The sequence below is a fragment of the Pteronotus mesoamericanus genome, unplaced genomic scaffold, assembly GCF_021234165.1.
Source record: "Pteronotus mesoamericanus isolate MK-2021 breed Mesoamerican mustached bat unplaced genomic scaffold, CSHL_Meso_final contig_311, whole genome shotgun sequence".
NCBI classification, from domain to species: Eukaryota; Metazoa; Chordata; class Mammalia; order Chiroptera; family Mormoopidae; genus Pteronotus; species Pteronotus mesoamericanus.
This window is the reverse complement of record NW_026555132.1, coordinates 2,438,960-2,453,702: the sequence shown is the minus strand read 5'-3', so window position 1 is coordinate 2,453,702 and position 14,743 is coordinate 2,438,960. Positions and strand designations below refer to the sequence as shown.

Here is a 14,743-nt window from a genome sequence, read left to right as displayed (position 1 = left end):
CTCTCTTAAAATATAGTCTTAAATATAATTTTCTTACTGAAAATATGACTTTGGAGAATGATCACAGTTCATCCATTTAGTAAACACATATTAAGTAGTTACTATTGAATGTTTGTGCCAGTCTCTGTGTGTAGTGCTTTAACCAGTCCCCTCTTTTAATGCCCACAACCCCTCGAAGTGCCCCCATTTAATAGTAAGGAAACAGGCTTTTAGAGAATTAAGTAACAGATTACCCAGATTCACACAAAGAGCCCGATTTAAGTCAATGAATAGTTGATTCTATTAACCTGTATTCCTTACCTGTATACCCTGTTCAAAGTAGGGGGTGTGACAAGATGAGCAAGACACAGCCCCTTCTTTATGAGACCAGAAACTCTCCTACCAAATAGATTGTGCAGTGAGCCATGTGAGAGGCTAAAATAAAGAATATCTGAAGTTCAGTAGATTATTAGGAAAATTATAGACAATATGGTAATTAAGCCTGGGCCTTGGATTTTTCAGCTCTATTCTCAGCTACTCCATTTGTGTTTGTACTTTTACAAAAAATTAAGTAGCATGCATGTTGGGAGAAAGACTTCTAATTTTGTAGAGGGAACAAGTCTTCTAACTGGACACATCAGTATTGATGGTAATGGTAGTTGCTAGATCAGATTATCTGAACATGCTTGCAGGTTTTCTTGGCCTGCACCTCTCTACCTTCATTCTATTCTCAGTGGACCTATTTTCCTTCTTTAATTCTTCCTACTACATGACAAATGCCTTTCATTTATGCTGTTGGACAACCATTGCTTTTCATTCAGTGGTTGCATAATATTCCTTCCTGACATAAACCCCTTGGTTTTCCAACCTAGCCCTCCTTCACCTTAAAAAAAGAGGAGTGGAGGGGCAGACATCATGGTGGAAAATAGAAAACTAATCTCATTTTTTTTCTAATTCTTTAAGATCCATGGTAATAGAACATAGATACCCTGATTTGCTCAGTTCCTCAAATTTACATCTTTCTTTATTGTACCACTGTGAGCCTTCCTTGTCTTTATAAGGTAACCTCCTGCCTTTAAAATCCCTGGGTGGTTTTTTTTTTTTCTATATTGAACCTATGAACAGTCCTCTCTGTACAATTCCAATATGCCCAAATTTTATGTACCACAGTTTGAATAATACCAGTTCCCTAACAACACAGTTTAAATTTCAGTTACCATAATATATATTAGCTGTGAATAATTGCAAAAAATACAAACTTCCATGTCAGCTCTTCAGTCTGCAGAGCACTGTATGAATAACAGGTGTGCATGATGATCATAATCAATCACATCACTTCCTTTTAAGTCTCTCAGTGATTGGTTCACTCTGCATCTGTTATTAACACTCACAGACAGCTAGTGTATGGTTGTGTTGACACCTATCTCCCAGTGATAAACCCATGTAATATATTACAGAAATGGATTATTGAAAGAGAGACTTGTTCAACAAACATGAATTACTAGAAGTTAAATTGAATGTGAGCAGAAAGATTTGCAAATGAAAACAACAAAGTGAAGCATGATGAAACCTAGGCCTACATGAAGCTGTGGTACAAAGTATATGGAAAAAGTTTTATGAATATAAAAATCAAGATTGTGTCAACATCTTATAATTTAAATTGCACAGGAAATAGAAAGCTCCTTACAGTTTAAATGATTGAATGTATATTCTGCTTTGGATTGGAGACTTAAAAAACAAAACAAAACCCATCAGTTTAACTAAATTCGGAAGTTCAACAAATAGAAAACTAAAGAAACCACATCCACCAGACTGGTAAGAGACAGGGGAATGTGAAGTGGGCTGGACCCATTGCCACGTGTGGTGGACGAAAATTCAGGAGGGATATCTCAGGAGCGAGGGGTCCCAGCCCCACACCAGGCCACGTAGCCCAGGGTTCCAGTGCCAGGAAGATAATCCTCCATAATCACTAACTGAAAATTTGCCTCGTTTAAGTCTTAAGTCAGTCAGAGGAACTCACTGATTCCCAAGCAGTGCCTCTTAAAGGGCCCACACACAGACTTACTCTGACTCATTCCCTCTGAGCTCCAACACCAAGGTAGCAGCTTGAAAGGAATCAGTGGCATATGGGTAGGAACTAAAGTGTCTGGCATCAGAGCGAGAGATAGAGGACAGCTTTTTCCCAAACAGAAAGGTAGACCGAGGCCGTTGTTCCTTTTCTGAACCGTTCCCCCCACAGAGCAACAGAGATGGCAAGTGGGAGGCATACCTGAGACTCTTACTGATCCTGCTGACTTGGGTTGCACTGTCACGAAGAAACCCTAAAGCTTTGCCCTATCCAGTTTAGGGCCTACCCAATCTGTTAACAATGGCTTTTCCATATGAATGCCTAATCTCAGGTTAGGCTTCACGTCTTCCTAAATCCCCTTAAGCTTCAGCCAGCCTCAGTGAGCCACTGTGCCTCTGGCTGAGCAGCCCCAGGCCTGGACTAGGAGCAGCCAGCTTTGGATCATAGCTTGCCCTCCCCTGGGAAACTCTAAGCCCTGCACAAGTAGCAGTCACCTGAAGATTGCTTTGTAGCTCATACTTGGTGGCCCCAGGTGGAACATAAGTGGTCGCTGACCCTGTTCAGCACCACCCAGGAAATCCCAGAGCCGGTTCCCCCAGTGGACAGCGACAGGTAATGCTGGAGCACCACCATCCTTTCCCAGCACAGCCGATCCTTCACAGAGGGCAGAGGTTGGTGGTCAGTGGTCACAACCAATCCTTGCAGCCGACTGGGTAAATCCTTCCCATTGATCTGCCAACAGCAATCAAAGCTCAACTACAGGAAGAAGGTGTACTCAGCTAACCTGAAGGGTGCACTTCAAGTACCTAGCTTGGGCTGTGCCACTGGACCCAACAGGACACCGACTACATTAGGCCATACTACCAAGACAAAATGTCATAGCAGCTTGACCTAACACATAGAAACAAACACAGGGAGGCTGCCAAAATGAGACAAAGAACCGTGGCCCAAATGAAAGAACAGATCAGAACTCCAGAAAAAGAACTAAATGAAATGGAGATGAGCAATTATCAGATGCACAATTTAAAAAACTGGTTATAATGATGCTCAAGGAACTTAGTAACTCAACAGGCTGAAAAAGACCCAGGCAGAAATGAAGGATGTTCTAATGGAAGTAAATAACAATTTATAGGGTATGAGTAGTAGGACGGATGAAGCCGACAAAGCAACGATACAGACCAAGACGGGAAAAGAATCTAAAATAAGAGGATACTGTAGGGAGCCTCTGGGACTACTTAAAGCGTACCGACATTTGCATCATGGGGATGCAGAAAAAGCAAAAAATTAGAAATCTATGTGAAAAAAAAAATGAAAGAAAACTGCCCTAATTTGGTGAAGGAAATAAACATGCAAGTCTAGGAAGCACAGAGAGTGACAAACAAGATGGATGCAAAGTGCGAAGAGGCCCACTCTAAGACACATCAATTAAAATGCCAAAGGTTAAAGAAAGACTCGTAAAAGCAGCAAGAGAAAAGCAGTGCATTACCTATAGGGGAGTTCCCTTAAGCCTGTCAGCTGATTTCTCAAAAGAAACTTTGCTGGCAAGAAAAGATTGGCAAGAAATATTCAAAGTCATGAGGAGCAGGGACCTACAGCTAAGATTGCTCTACCCAGCAAAGCTATCTCTTAGAATCGGAGGGCCTGAGGTGTCCCACGCAAGAAAAAACTAAAGGAGTTCATCTTCACCAAACCATTATAGGAAATGTTAAAGGGACTTGTTTAAGAAAAAGATGATCAAAACTATGAACAGTAAAATGGCAATAAACACATACCTACCAACAAATGAATCTAAAAAATAAACTACGCAAACAAGAATACCAGAGATGGAATCACGGATATGGAGAGTTTCTTGGTTGCCAGATGGATTGCGGCGGGGGCGGGAGGGTGAGGGAATGGGTGAAGAGGTGAGGGTATTAAGAAGTACTGAATGAGAGTCACAGAATAGTTACGGGGATGTAAAGTACAAGAAATGGAGTAGCCAAAGAACTTATACACATGACCCATGAACATTAACAGAGGGGTGTGTATTGCTGAGGAAGTGGAGGATGCTTGGTTGGGGTGGGCAAAGGGGGAAAAGTTGGGACAACTGTAACAGCTTAATCAGTGCAGTATATAAGGTCTGTCCAGTAAATGTCCAGCCATTGTTAATAAAATGAAAATGGTTTGCATGACATTGGTGTAATCTGGCAGCCAAGAAGAGTGGACTGGAATGTGCATGCATGAACTATGATGACTTCACTGTACTAGTCAGTGGAGGCGGTAGACGCTGCTGAATGAGCATGTGTACTGTGTGGCCATTGCATTCAAAATGACTGAGTAGAGCAATGGATCTGCTTCAGATTTTGTGTTAAGCTTGAACAGTCCTCCATGGAAACTATTTGGATGATTCAGAAGATTGCAGCAATGAGCAGCTGGTGATTGGCAGCTTCATCATGAAAACGCATCTACTTATGCATCATGTCTAGTGTAGAGTTTTTTGGCAAAATATCAAATCACCCTGGGGGACTCAGTCCCCCTTCAGCCCAGATTTGGCACCCTGCAACTTCTGACTTTTCTCCAAATTAAAATCACCTTCGAAAGGGAAGAGATTTCAGACCATCAATAAGATTCAGAAAAATTTTTTTAAATTTCAGGAAAATATGTCAGGGCAGCTCATGGAGATTGGGAGAACTGTGTGAGGTCCCAAGGTGCCTTCTCTGAAGGGGACTGAGATGTCATTGTCCTGTGTATGATGTTTCTTATTTTTTTATCTTCTTCAATAAAAGCCATCATCTCAGTTCAAAAGAAGTTATCATGAATTCACCAGTGTTAAGTTATCTGGGGAAGCTGCTAGTGTGGAGCAGAATGCTGCTGTGAAATTTGTACCCGGATTTCAAAGTTTAGTTAAGGTGGATGTTATGATTGCCGAGGAATGCAACCCCATGAAGAACTTAACAAATGTAGGGCCATGAATTGATCACAAAAGAGAAAGATGAACTTTTTTTCTATTAGGAGGGAACACAGTGTGACTTTAAAACCTATGCTTATCTGGCTAGTTATTTGTATCAAAGGAATTAGGGGCTCAAGAAAATATAAATGTGGTTGCCAGAGTACAGTCCTGGGGGTATGAGGCAGAGGTCCTATTGGGCAAGGGTTTCTTTCACTTTAGTGCTTATGTATTGAGGGGGTATATCATCCTTAGTTTAGAAAATGATACTTTGCCAGGGAGAGAAGCTTATGAATAGTTATTCTAAATCCCTTGCCTTCTAAGATTTAGGCTTAATATAATATTTAGAAGTTACATGAATATAATGCATTGTATTATGTGAATTTGGGTTTTGCATTCTCCTGCATTCCCTCAGCTCTTTTTTGTAATGGGTATCTATTTTCTAAAAATTTTGGGGCAGGGGCAGGAATTAGCAATGCTGTTCTTTCTGATTATTTTGTAGTTTTGTTTGTAACAGAATTTGAAAATGTGTAAAATAAATTCAAGTAATAAGTTAGAAATTACATTGTCTAAAGAAACACCTCCAAGTTAAAAAGTAGGGCACCTATATTTATAGCTTGACAAACTTGAATTCATAATTCATGGTTTGAATTACTTGTAGGAAATATAATTTGCAATTACTTTGTTATCTTTTTGATGAAAATGGAAGTTAAATAGTTTATATTTGCTTAATAACGTATTATCTTTATATAGAAGAGTAGTATATGTTTACTGTAGAAAACTTGGAAGACATAGGACAGCATAGCCTATTTTAAAACTCATTGTCATCTGGAGCACTGTCAGCTGCTGTTCATTCCTGTGTCGTCATGGTTATTTTTAGCCCCGTGGTGCTGCTCTAATAGTTGGCATCCTGTTCTGATTAGTTATAGTAGCTGTAACTAATATATGCTGTAGTAGCTGATAAATAATGTGTGAAATCCAACTTTTTGGCAGTCATTAATGTTAAAAATTCTGGTAACTAGAAGTTACTTTTTTCTATATAACACACCATTTTTTCCCTTCCCTTAACATATCATGAACATTTGCCTATGAAAATGAAATACATTATTTTCTTCTATTATTAAGATTGCCCACTTATGGGCTTTGCCCTTTTTTGGTTAACTTTTCATCATTTAGTAGAATTTGTAGTTACTCTTTATTTGACTCTAGAAACTTGCCATATATCTGCCTCTCTTACTTGTTAGTAGGAAAATATACTCATGCTTTCATAAGTGAAAATGGGTAAGATAAACTTTAGGTAAGTGATCTGATTTAAATGCACTTCTTGGATCTGGAAGTCTGAAAGGTGCCTGACAGACTAGAGATGCCCAAAAGCACAGTACTTTTGGTACTGATAGGTGGTGCTGGGCCTTCACAAAAGATAGTTGCTGCAAGGACCTTGTTGATATCAGCACAATTTGTCAGACTTGGTGTTGCAGCGGCACTGCATCTTAGTGCCAAGCAAGGATTTAAGGCTTGTTGAAATGTAAGTAAATATTTCCAAGGTTCAGGTAATTAATATTTTTAACAATCACTTAGATTTTGAGGTCAGAGAAGCTTCATGATTTGACTCTACAATGTGGGTTCAGCAACCAATTGATGAATGTTCATGTGCACTGGCAGCCCTTTTTGGGAAGAGTAAGATCGGTGAAATGCAGCCCTGTGAAGCCTGATCTCTTCAACTGACTTATTATGAATAACGTGACACATTTTATTCTTATAGTTTTCTCAGAGTTTATATTCATACCCAGTTTGGATTCCTGTGGTCTTTGGTAAATTGTGTTAGGTGGGGAATATTTGTCCAACTAAAGGTCAAGTTAAAGAAGAATATAATACTAATGGCTTCTACATCTTGATATGTTAAAAAAAAAAAATCAGAGTAATGCTCCTTACCACTTGATTGCAAAGTTGAATATAACTGCTGGCTGGTATACTTTTCTGCTTTAGTGCTTACCTGAACTGGTAGTTCCAGCTCAAGATTGGTTATTCAAACTGTTTGTACTAGAAGGCCTGAGTCACTGTAGTTTGGATCATCAGTATTTCCTCATTAGTCTGTGTTTGTACCTATCTATCTGGCACGGTGTCATATACTAAATGATGTTTATGTGTCTTTATCTGCCTGATCAGACTGAAAGCAACTTAAGAGTAAATCCTGATGTTTACTGTTTTTAATTCCAAAGTGAGTAGTACAAAATCTTGCACCTAACAAAAGTTTAAAGATTGATGGTTCCCTTTCAGAATCTGGTGACTTATTTATAAAGATGCCAGTTTAACAGGAAGAAAGTAGTGGACCTAGGCAATTGAGTAGTGAGTCCCATGGCTGACACCTCCTTCTAAGTGTGGCCTAGCACAATTCCAAATCTGTCATGTGACTAATCAGAGTCAATCATGCCTTAGTGTAAAACCATACTAAACATGTAACTGTCATCTAACTATATATATATTTTCTTTTTTCACTGGCTGAAAGCCTCTTTAGTTTTGATTGTTATATTTACTTTCAAAAAAATGACTCTGGGCCTAAGGATTGATGTTACCATTAACTTCCACAAGATGGCAGACCAAACACTTTTTTTCTGTTACTAGATTTCAAACAATTTCTAACACACCTTACCTAGGCTGTTAATTATTGTTAAAACCTTTTTTGCTTTTTCTTTAGGTGGGCAGTATCAAACCGAGAAATGCTTATAGCCCAAAACAGCTCCTTGGAATTTAAGCTGCATAGACTATATTTTATTAGCTTGCTAATGGGTGGAACTACAAATCAGCGAGAAGCATTGCAGTATGCTAAAAATTTTCAGCCATTTGCCCTAAATCATCAAAAAGGTGAGTCTTTAGTCACATGTTTTTTAAACATACTTAATTTTTTATTACATTTTATTGGTTATGCTATTACTGTGGTCCCAATCTTTCCCCTTCCCCTCCCCCCCGCTAGCGCCCCCATACTTCCTCAGGCAATCTTCACACCATTGTTCATGTCCATAGGTCATGCATTTAAGTTCTTTGGCTACTCTGTTTCCTGTTCTGTACTTTACATCTTTATGGCTATTCTGTAACTACCAATTTGTACTTAATCCCCTCACCTCTTTACCTATTCCTGCACACCCCCCTCCCACCTGGCATTCATAGATCTCCAATTTCTCGCACTTTCTGTTCTTCCGGCATCCCCATGATGTGAATGGTGGAATGCTTGAAGTTGTCTCAGGGCCTGCTTACATTATCCTCACTTTTTTTGGACTCTTTTTTTGTTCTTGTTCTAATTGGCTGTTTTTTTGATCTCTTATGTTCCAAATCTCTGATTTGATTCTCAGCTCCATCCACTCTATTGTTGTTTCTCTGTAAACTGTTCTTTGTTTCAATCAGTGTATCCTTAGTTTCTCACTGGATCTTTTTTTATGCTTTTGAGGTCCTCACTATGTTCCTTGAGCATCTTATAACCAGTATGTTGAACTCTGCATCTGAGAGATTGCTTATCTCCATTTCATTTAGCTCTTTTTCTGGAGTTTTGATCTGTTCTTTCATTGGGCTATGATTCTTTGTTTCCTCATTTTGGCAGCCTCCCTGCGTTTGTGTCTATGTATTAAGTTGAGCCGCTATAACTCCCTGTCTTGGTAGCATGGCCCAATGTAGTAGGTGTCCTACAGAATCCAGCGGCACCGTCTCCCCTATTACCCAAGCTGGGTACTCGAGGTGCACTCCTCAGGTGGACTGAGTACACCCTCATCTTGTTGTTGAGCCTTGATTGCTGTTGGCAGGTCAGTGGGAGGGATTTACCCAGGCCAGTCAGCTGCAAGTACTGGTTGTGACTGCTGACTACCAACTTCCTCCTTCTGTGGAGGATCAGCTGTGCAGGGGCAGGGTGGTGGTGCTCCAGTGTGGTCTGTAGCTGTCCACTGGGTGCATTGGCTCTGGGGTTTCCCGGGTGGTGCAGGCCAAGATCAGCCCCCATCTGTGTTTTGCCTGGGGCCACCCTGCCTGAGCTATAAAGCAATCTGAGATGGCTGCTACTAGTGCTGGGGTTGGAGATTCCCAGGTGAAACCAAGCTATGAATCTAGGCTGCTAGTTCTGGGCCTGGGCTCACTGAGGCCAGCTGTTGCTTGTTTGAGACAATTAGGAAGTTGTGACGCATGAGCCAAGACCCACCATTCATATAGTAAAGTCACTATTAACAGTTTGGGTGTCCTGGTAAGTTGGGTGGGAAGGAGTCTGAGGGGATCTCCAGGGCGGGGCAAACATTTTTAGCTAGGTTGATGGAGTCTCGTGTATGGCACTCACCTGCTGGTTCTGTGGCTCTGTTGGGGGGAGGGTTCAGAAAGGGGACTGTGGCTTCTGCCCACCTTTCTCTCTGGGAGAAAGCTGTCCCCCAGCTCTCACCTTATGCCAGGTGAGGAACCTGTATGCCACCAGTGCCTTCCAGCAGCTACCCTGGTGCTGGAGCTCAGAGGGAATGAGTCTGAGTAAGTCTATATATGGGCTCTTGAAGAGGAATTGCTTGGGACTCCAGAAGTTTCTTCCACTGACTCAATCCCTGCTGGTTTTTGTAGCCAGGAGTTATGGAAGCTTATCTTACTGGCACTGGAACCCTGGGCTGGGGTGCCTGGTGTTGGCTGGAATCCCCTGCTCCCAAGATATCCCTTCTGAATTTGTATCTACTGCACGTGAGTGTGGGACCAGCCGGTTCTGTGTCTCCACCCCTCTTCCCAGTCTAGATGAATGTAGTTTCTTTAATTCCTTAGTTTTCAGACTTCCATTCAACTTGATTGTTTTTTTACCCCTATTCAACTTGATTTCTGGTGGTGCTGGGTGATGATTGTTCTGTGTATATTAGCTGTAATTTTGAAGTGGCTGTGTGAGGAGGTGAACCATGTTTACCTATGTGGCCATCTTGACTGGAAGTCTAAGTGAGTCACATGTTTTAATGTTTGCAACAGACCCGTAGCCACCACTGGAATTGAAGCGTATCTTAAGTAGATGTAATACAAACTTCCTAGTAAATGAAAACAGTTGTAAATGATAATCACAGAAAAAGCTGTGATTGGGTCTAGAGCAAAAAAAATATTGAAGTCTCATAAATGAAATGTCAGGTCAAATACAGCCTAGCAGACACTAAACAATACTGTCATGAAGCAGAGAAAATCAGATGAAGCCAACTTATGAGTCTGGTTAGATTGACAGGCCTCAGAATTGGAATTCAAATATTTAGAAGCAGTAAAGCTCATACTTCCAAATCATGATGGCTCTGAAGAGATTTACAATGTAGTGAACTGAAATATTAGCCAAGAAATTAATGTGCACACAGTACAGTATATTTTGTTTTCAACACATTTGTCAACTATTCACCTGGGAACATACAAGACCAAATAGTATCTTTCAAGAATAAAGATTGCATACAGAGCCCTCATAGATTTATGTTAATTTCTGCAGGGCTCTATACGTAATTACTCAGTAGCCAAAGGGCATTGGGTGAACTTTCAGGAGACTTGCATCTGGGCCTTGGTCTCTCTATGTACTTCCAAGCTTTGTGACTTTGGGAAAGTCATGTTAAGTTTCTGATTCTCAGTTTTCTCTTGTAAAAATTTGAAATAAATTTTTAGGACTGATCTCTATTAACAGTAATTACCATGTAAAATTACAATGGATAATTTGTGTGGGGTTATGTCAAGTTACTGATGTTGTTGAGAAACTGAGGCTGAGTGGAGAGAGGAGTTCTCAGAAATAACTAGTTGCCCTTCTCTTTAAAAAAAGTCAGAAAGAGACGTTGCCTTTTTTGGGATTTCATATTAAACTGAGAGGAGACATGAGAAGGAGTGAAGTGTGCACATGCTCCCTGCTTCCCTGGCCTTTATGCTGCTGTTACTGCCACAGAAAAATGTTTCAGGGTGCAGCAGGGTGTCACTGTGGGAGTAGCGGATAGTTCTACAGTCAAATATATGTGTGATGGTACCTTTTATAGCATAGTTACTACTCTTTAAGATAATGGTAATTATACTACACTATTGATAACAATAACTGCAAGTCCGATACTTAGTGCTTTCTTTTTTCCTCCCTTTTCTCTGTACTGTTTCTTTAAGGTTAAGGGAAAAGCCAAAGATGAGAATTCTAAAAGATACTGTGAATAAATTATTTTAGGCTGTGTCAGTTGGGGGGATTCTTGGCTTTCTCAGCCTATTACCTACAAGCCCACTCTATTTCTGGTATAATCACTCACATTTAAGTGGCGGTTGCTTTTGTTTAGACATTCAGGTTTTGATGGGAAGCCTCGTGTACCTGAGACAAGGGATTGAGAACTCACCATATGTTCACCTGCTTGATGCAAACCAGTGGGCTGACATTTGTGACATCTTTACACGGGATGCCTGTGCCCTCTTGGGACTTTCCGTGGAATCCCCTCTCAGTGTCAGGTATGGAAATTAGTCATATCACTGCAATATGCATCATTTTGATTAGTTCTTAATTTGTTGCTTAGTTCTTGATGGTTAAAGCCAAGAGATTGTTTGTCTTTCTGAAGAAGAGTGCCGTTGGTATTTTAAGAGATTGTTGCAATTGACAGTGACAGTTTTAGAGCAGCGGTTCTTAAAGTGGAATCTGTGAACCTCTGGGGGTCTCTGAGCCTTTCCCACTAGGTTGACATTTGCACAGGTGGTGCAGAAACCATGGGGAGTTAAATTGCTTGAGCCTTAGCACAGATCAGAGCAGTGGTCTCAAAATCTACCATTTTCCTCACCACCACACACTTGTAGCTTAAGATGTGCTAGTTTTACTTAAGAATGTTCTTGGTAAAACGTTAAAATTATTAGTTTTATTAAATATTAACTTTGACCTTCGAGTACACATCTTTTTAATATTTTGTGTGACAGAATAGGAAGTTCACATAAAACATTTCAGCTTCTTGCCAAAATATGATTATCATCTCAGGGAAAAGCACCTGTGTGGTGTTTGAGTTATGAGCTAAAAAGCTAATTTTTTTTGTTTTTTCATGGAACACAGTTGTTACTTGAAAGAACACTAAAAGACAAGCTACAATTATTCATACTCAGGTGGTTAGCAGACTTTTTTTGAAATGAACAATGTGAGCCTGCCATATCAAGGAAAGCAACTGAGAGTATCTTTTGCCATAATGATAAAATTCAGATTTTGAGCTAAAATAAAAATTTTGGAAAACTGGTACTGCCACTGTGAGCTTGACAGCTTTCCAATATTTGAAGACTTCTTTGATGACTTGGTGATATTAATGAATTTGATTTTTTTTGATAGTGTGTAATTAGACATGTTAATTCTTTGAAGGTCTTAGTTCAGTATGACCTTACAAAGTCATGCATTGAGTAAAAGAGTCATTCAAAATACAATACAGACCTTTGGATTTGAATGTAGAACAGTATAAAAATTTAAGTGGTAAGGATTCAGATTCCATGGTACAACTAACTTAAGAAACTACACACCTTATTTAGTTTTGGTGTTGCATTTAAGAACATCCACAATTATCTGAAAAGGCAATTAAATTACTATAGATCTGTGTGAGGCTAGATCATTTACTTCAACCTGAAGAACATATTGCAACGGATTGACTGCAGAGGAAGATTTAAGAATTCACTTGCCTTCCATTAAGCCAGTCATTAAAGAGATTTGTAAAAGAGTAAAGTAGTGCCAGTCTTCTCACAAATTTACTTTTGGCTTGGAAAATATGGGGTTTTGAGTAAGAATATTATTTATAACATGTAATAAATTTATCATTTTTAAGTGAATTAATATTTTAAAAATATCTTGTTTTTAATTTCTAGTACAATAAATGATGATGGATATAATCCACAAAAACAAATGCTCTTTGATATTCTTAATATTTAAGCATGCAGAGAGGACCTGAAACCAAAAAGTTTAAGAACCTGTTTAAAGAAAATAACTTTTTCGCTCTTCATTTAATTGCTGAAGTGTTTTAAATCCCTGCTATGTGCCAGGCAATATATCAGGTACAGTCTGCATTCTGTAGGCTGCACCATCTGAGTTCAGGAGACACTCATGCAATTAACTGTAATGCAGGGCCAGGCTGCAGGTCAGGTTTTCTGGGGAACAGACTTTGAAATGGATGGAGATTGACAGGGAGAGGTTTACTGGGATAAGCCCCTGTGGTAGGAATAAAAGCAGCAAGATTAGGCGGAGGGAAAAGTTGAAATGGGAATGCAGACTAACCAAAGGCCTCAACTCATCACTGAGCACCTCTGTAGCTATTGTGGGCCCACCTGTATTGAGACAGCAGGGCTGGGCTTTTGTATCCATGTGGAACACTGATCAGATGTAACCCTAGTCGGGTGGAAAGTCCTCAAGAGGGACTTTGCTGAGAATTGATCGCCAGCACTTCTAGATCTGAGTACTTGTGTCCTGAACATGGGTGATCTGGGTCTAGAAGAAACCGTGTAAGAAAATATTTCAGAATGTCGTTAATGACCGATGGGTAGAGTCCATTAAATCTGGTGGTTCTGTATAACTTAAAACCTGTGTGTGTACACGTGCACGCATGTGCTAATTTAGCAGAGCAGTGGGCTCTGTGCCCTGTCCAATGGCCATAGCTCTCCGCACACAGAGTCCGGAGGAGTTGATATTTCTAGGACCAAGCTCTGTGACAGTGGCCTGACATTGACATTCCCTCTTCTGTTCTCAGTTTCTCAGCAGGTTGCGTCGCACTGCCAGCTTTAATTAATATTAAAGCTGTGATTGAACAGAGGCAGTGCACTGGAGTTTGGAACCAGAAGGATGAATTACCCGTGAGTTCCATTTCCCATTGGTTATTTACCTTTTCTTCTATTAGAAGAATATGAATGTTAAGGATTTAAAATGTCAGTCTTGCCTTTTAACTGGGGAACATTATTGTGGCTGTTGGACAGAGATTCTTTTATGCGTATGGTCACATGATTAAATAATAGAAGTGGGGAGCCAAGTACATTTTGGAGACACTGGAGGGGTTTTCTTAAAATTTTGACGATGAGTGGCAATAAAAGCTAATGAAGAAAACATCCGAAGTCAGTAGGGTGGGAAGTACTGTAGCATGCAGTGTTTTGTGCACTTGACCAACCACTCATGCTATGATTTTTTAAAAAATATAGAAGCAGTGAGTCCATTTGATTGGCTTTAGTTTTATCTTAGCATTGATACTTATGAGATCATGGGTTTGAGTTGGTTATATTTTTTTAATAGCAAGTAAAATAAGTACATGGTTATTAAATTAAAGGTTGCCCTTTGACACCTGCAGTCATCACTGTGTACCTCCGGTGCCACGTGTCCACTGCTGTTGTGGAACAGGTCATGGTTTTAAACATCACTTCCAATCACTTGCGTGCTCCGAACTTCTCTTAAGTAGTTTGTTCTTCTCTAAGATGGAGATCACCCTTCTCTTTTGGGACTATTAAAGGCTAGAAATAACATAGATATGCTTGAAATAATGTGGGATACATAGTAGGTACTTGAGTTTTGCCTACATGGAGTTACAAAGGTCATTGTAGGTGTATTTCCACTGACAGTAGGCACTACAACTTTGGAGTTATTTCTACATGGTTGTATCACAGACCTTAAAGGACTAAAACATGCATTTGACTTTTTGCTTCTTTTCTGCCACACCTGTGCACAAGTTTATCTGCAGTTAACCTTGTTCTTCGAGCTGGTAACTGTTGGTTGGTTGCCCCAGCTTCTCCTCAGACATCTGGTTTGATTCAAAGCGCAGGTGCACCACCCCGCCCCAGTCCAG

General features: G+C 40.0%; 1 protein-coding gene across 1 annotated transcript in view; it reads left to right on the top strand.

Moving 5' to 3' along the window:
- The window catches only part of RMND5A (required for meiotic nuclear division 5 homolog A), a 68,968-nt gene that overhangs the window by 47,297 nt on the left and 6,928 nt on the right, over positions 1 to 14,743 (top strand). The window contains exons 5-7 of the mRNA XM_054575574.1: positions 7,669 to 7,835; positions 11,246 to 11,411; positions 13,664 to 13,766. Of these exons, the coding sequence (XP_054431549.1) occupies positions 7,669 to 7,835; positions 11,246 to 11,411; positions 13,664 to 13,766 (436 nt within the window). The remainder of the gene's footprint in view (positions 1 to 7,668; positions 7,836 to 11,245; positions 11,412 to 13,663; positions 13,767 to 14,743) is intronic.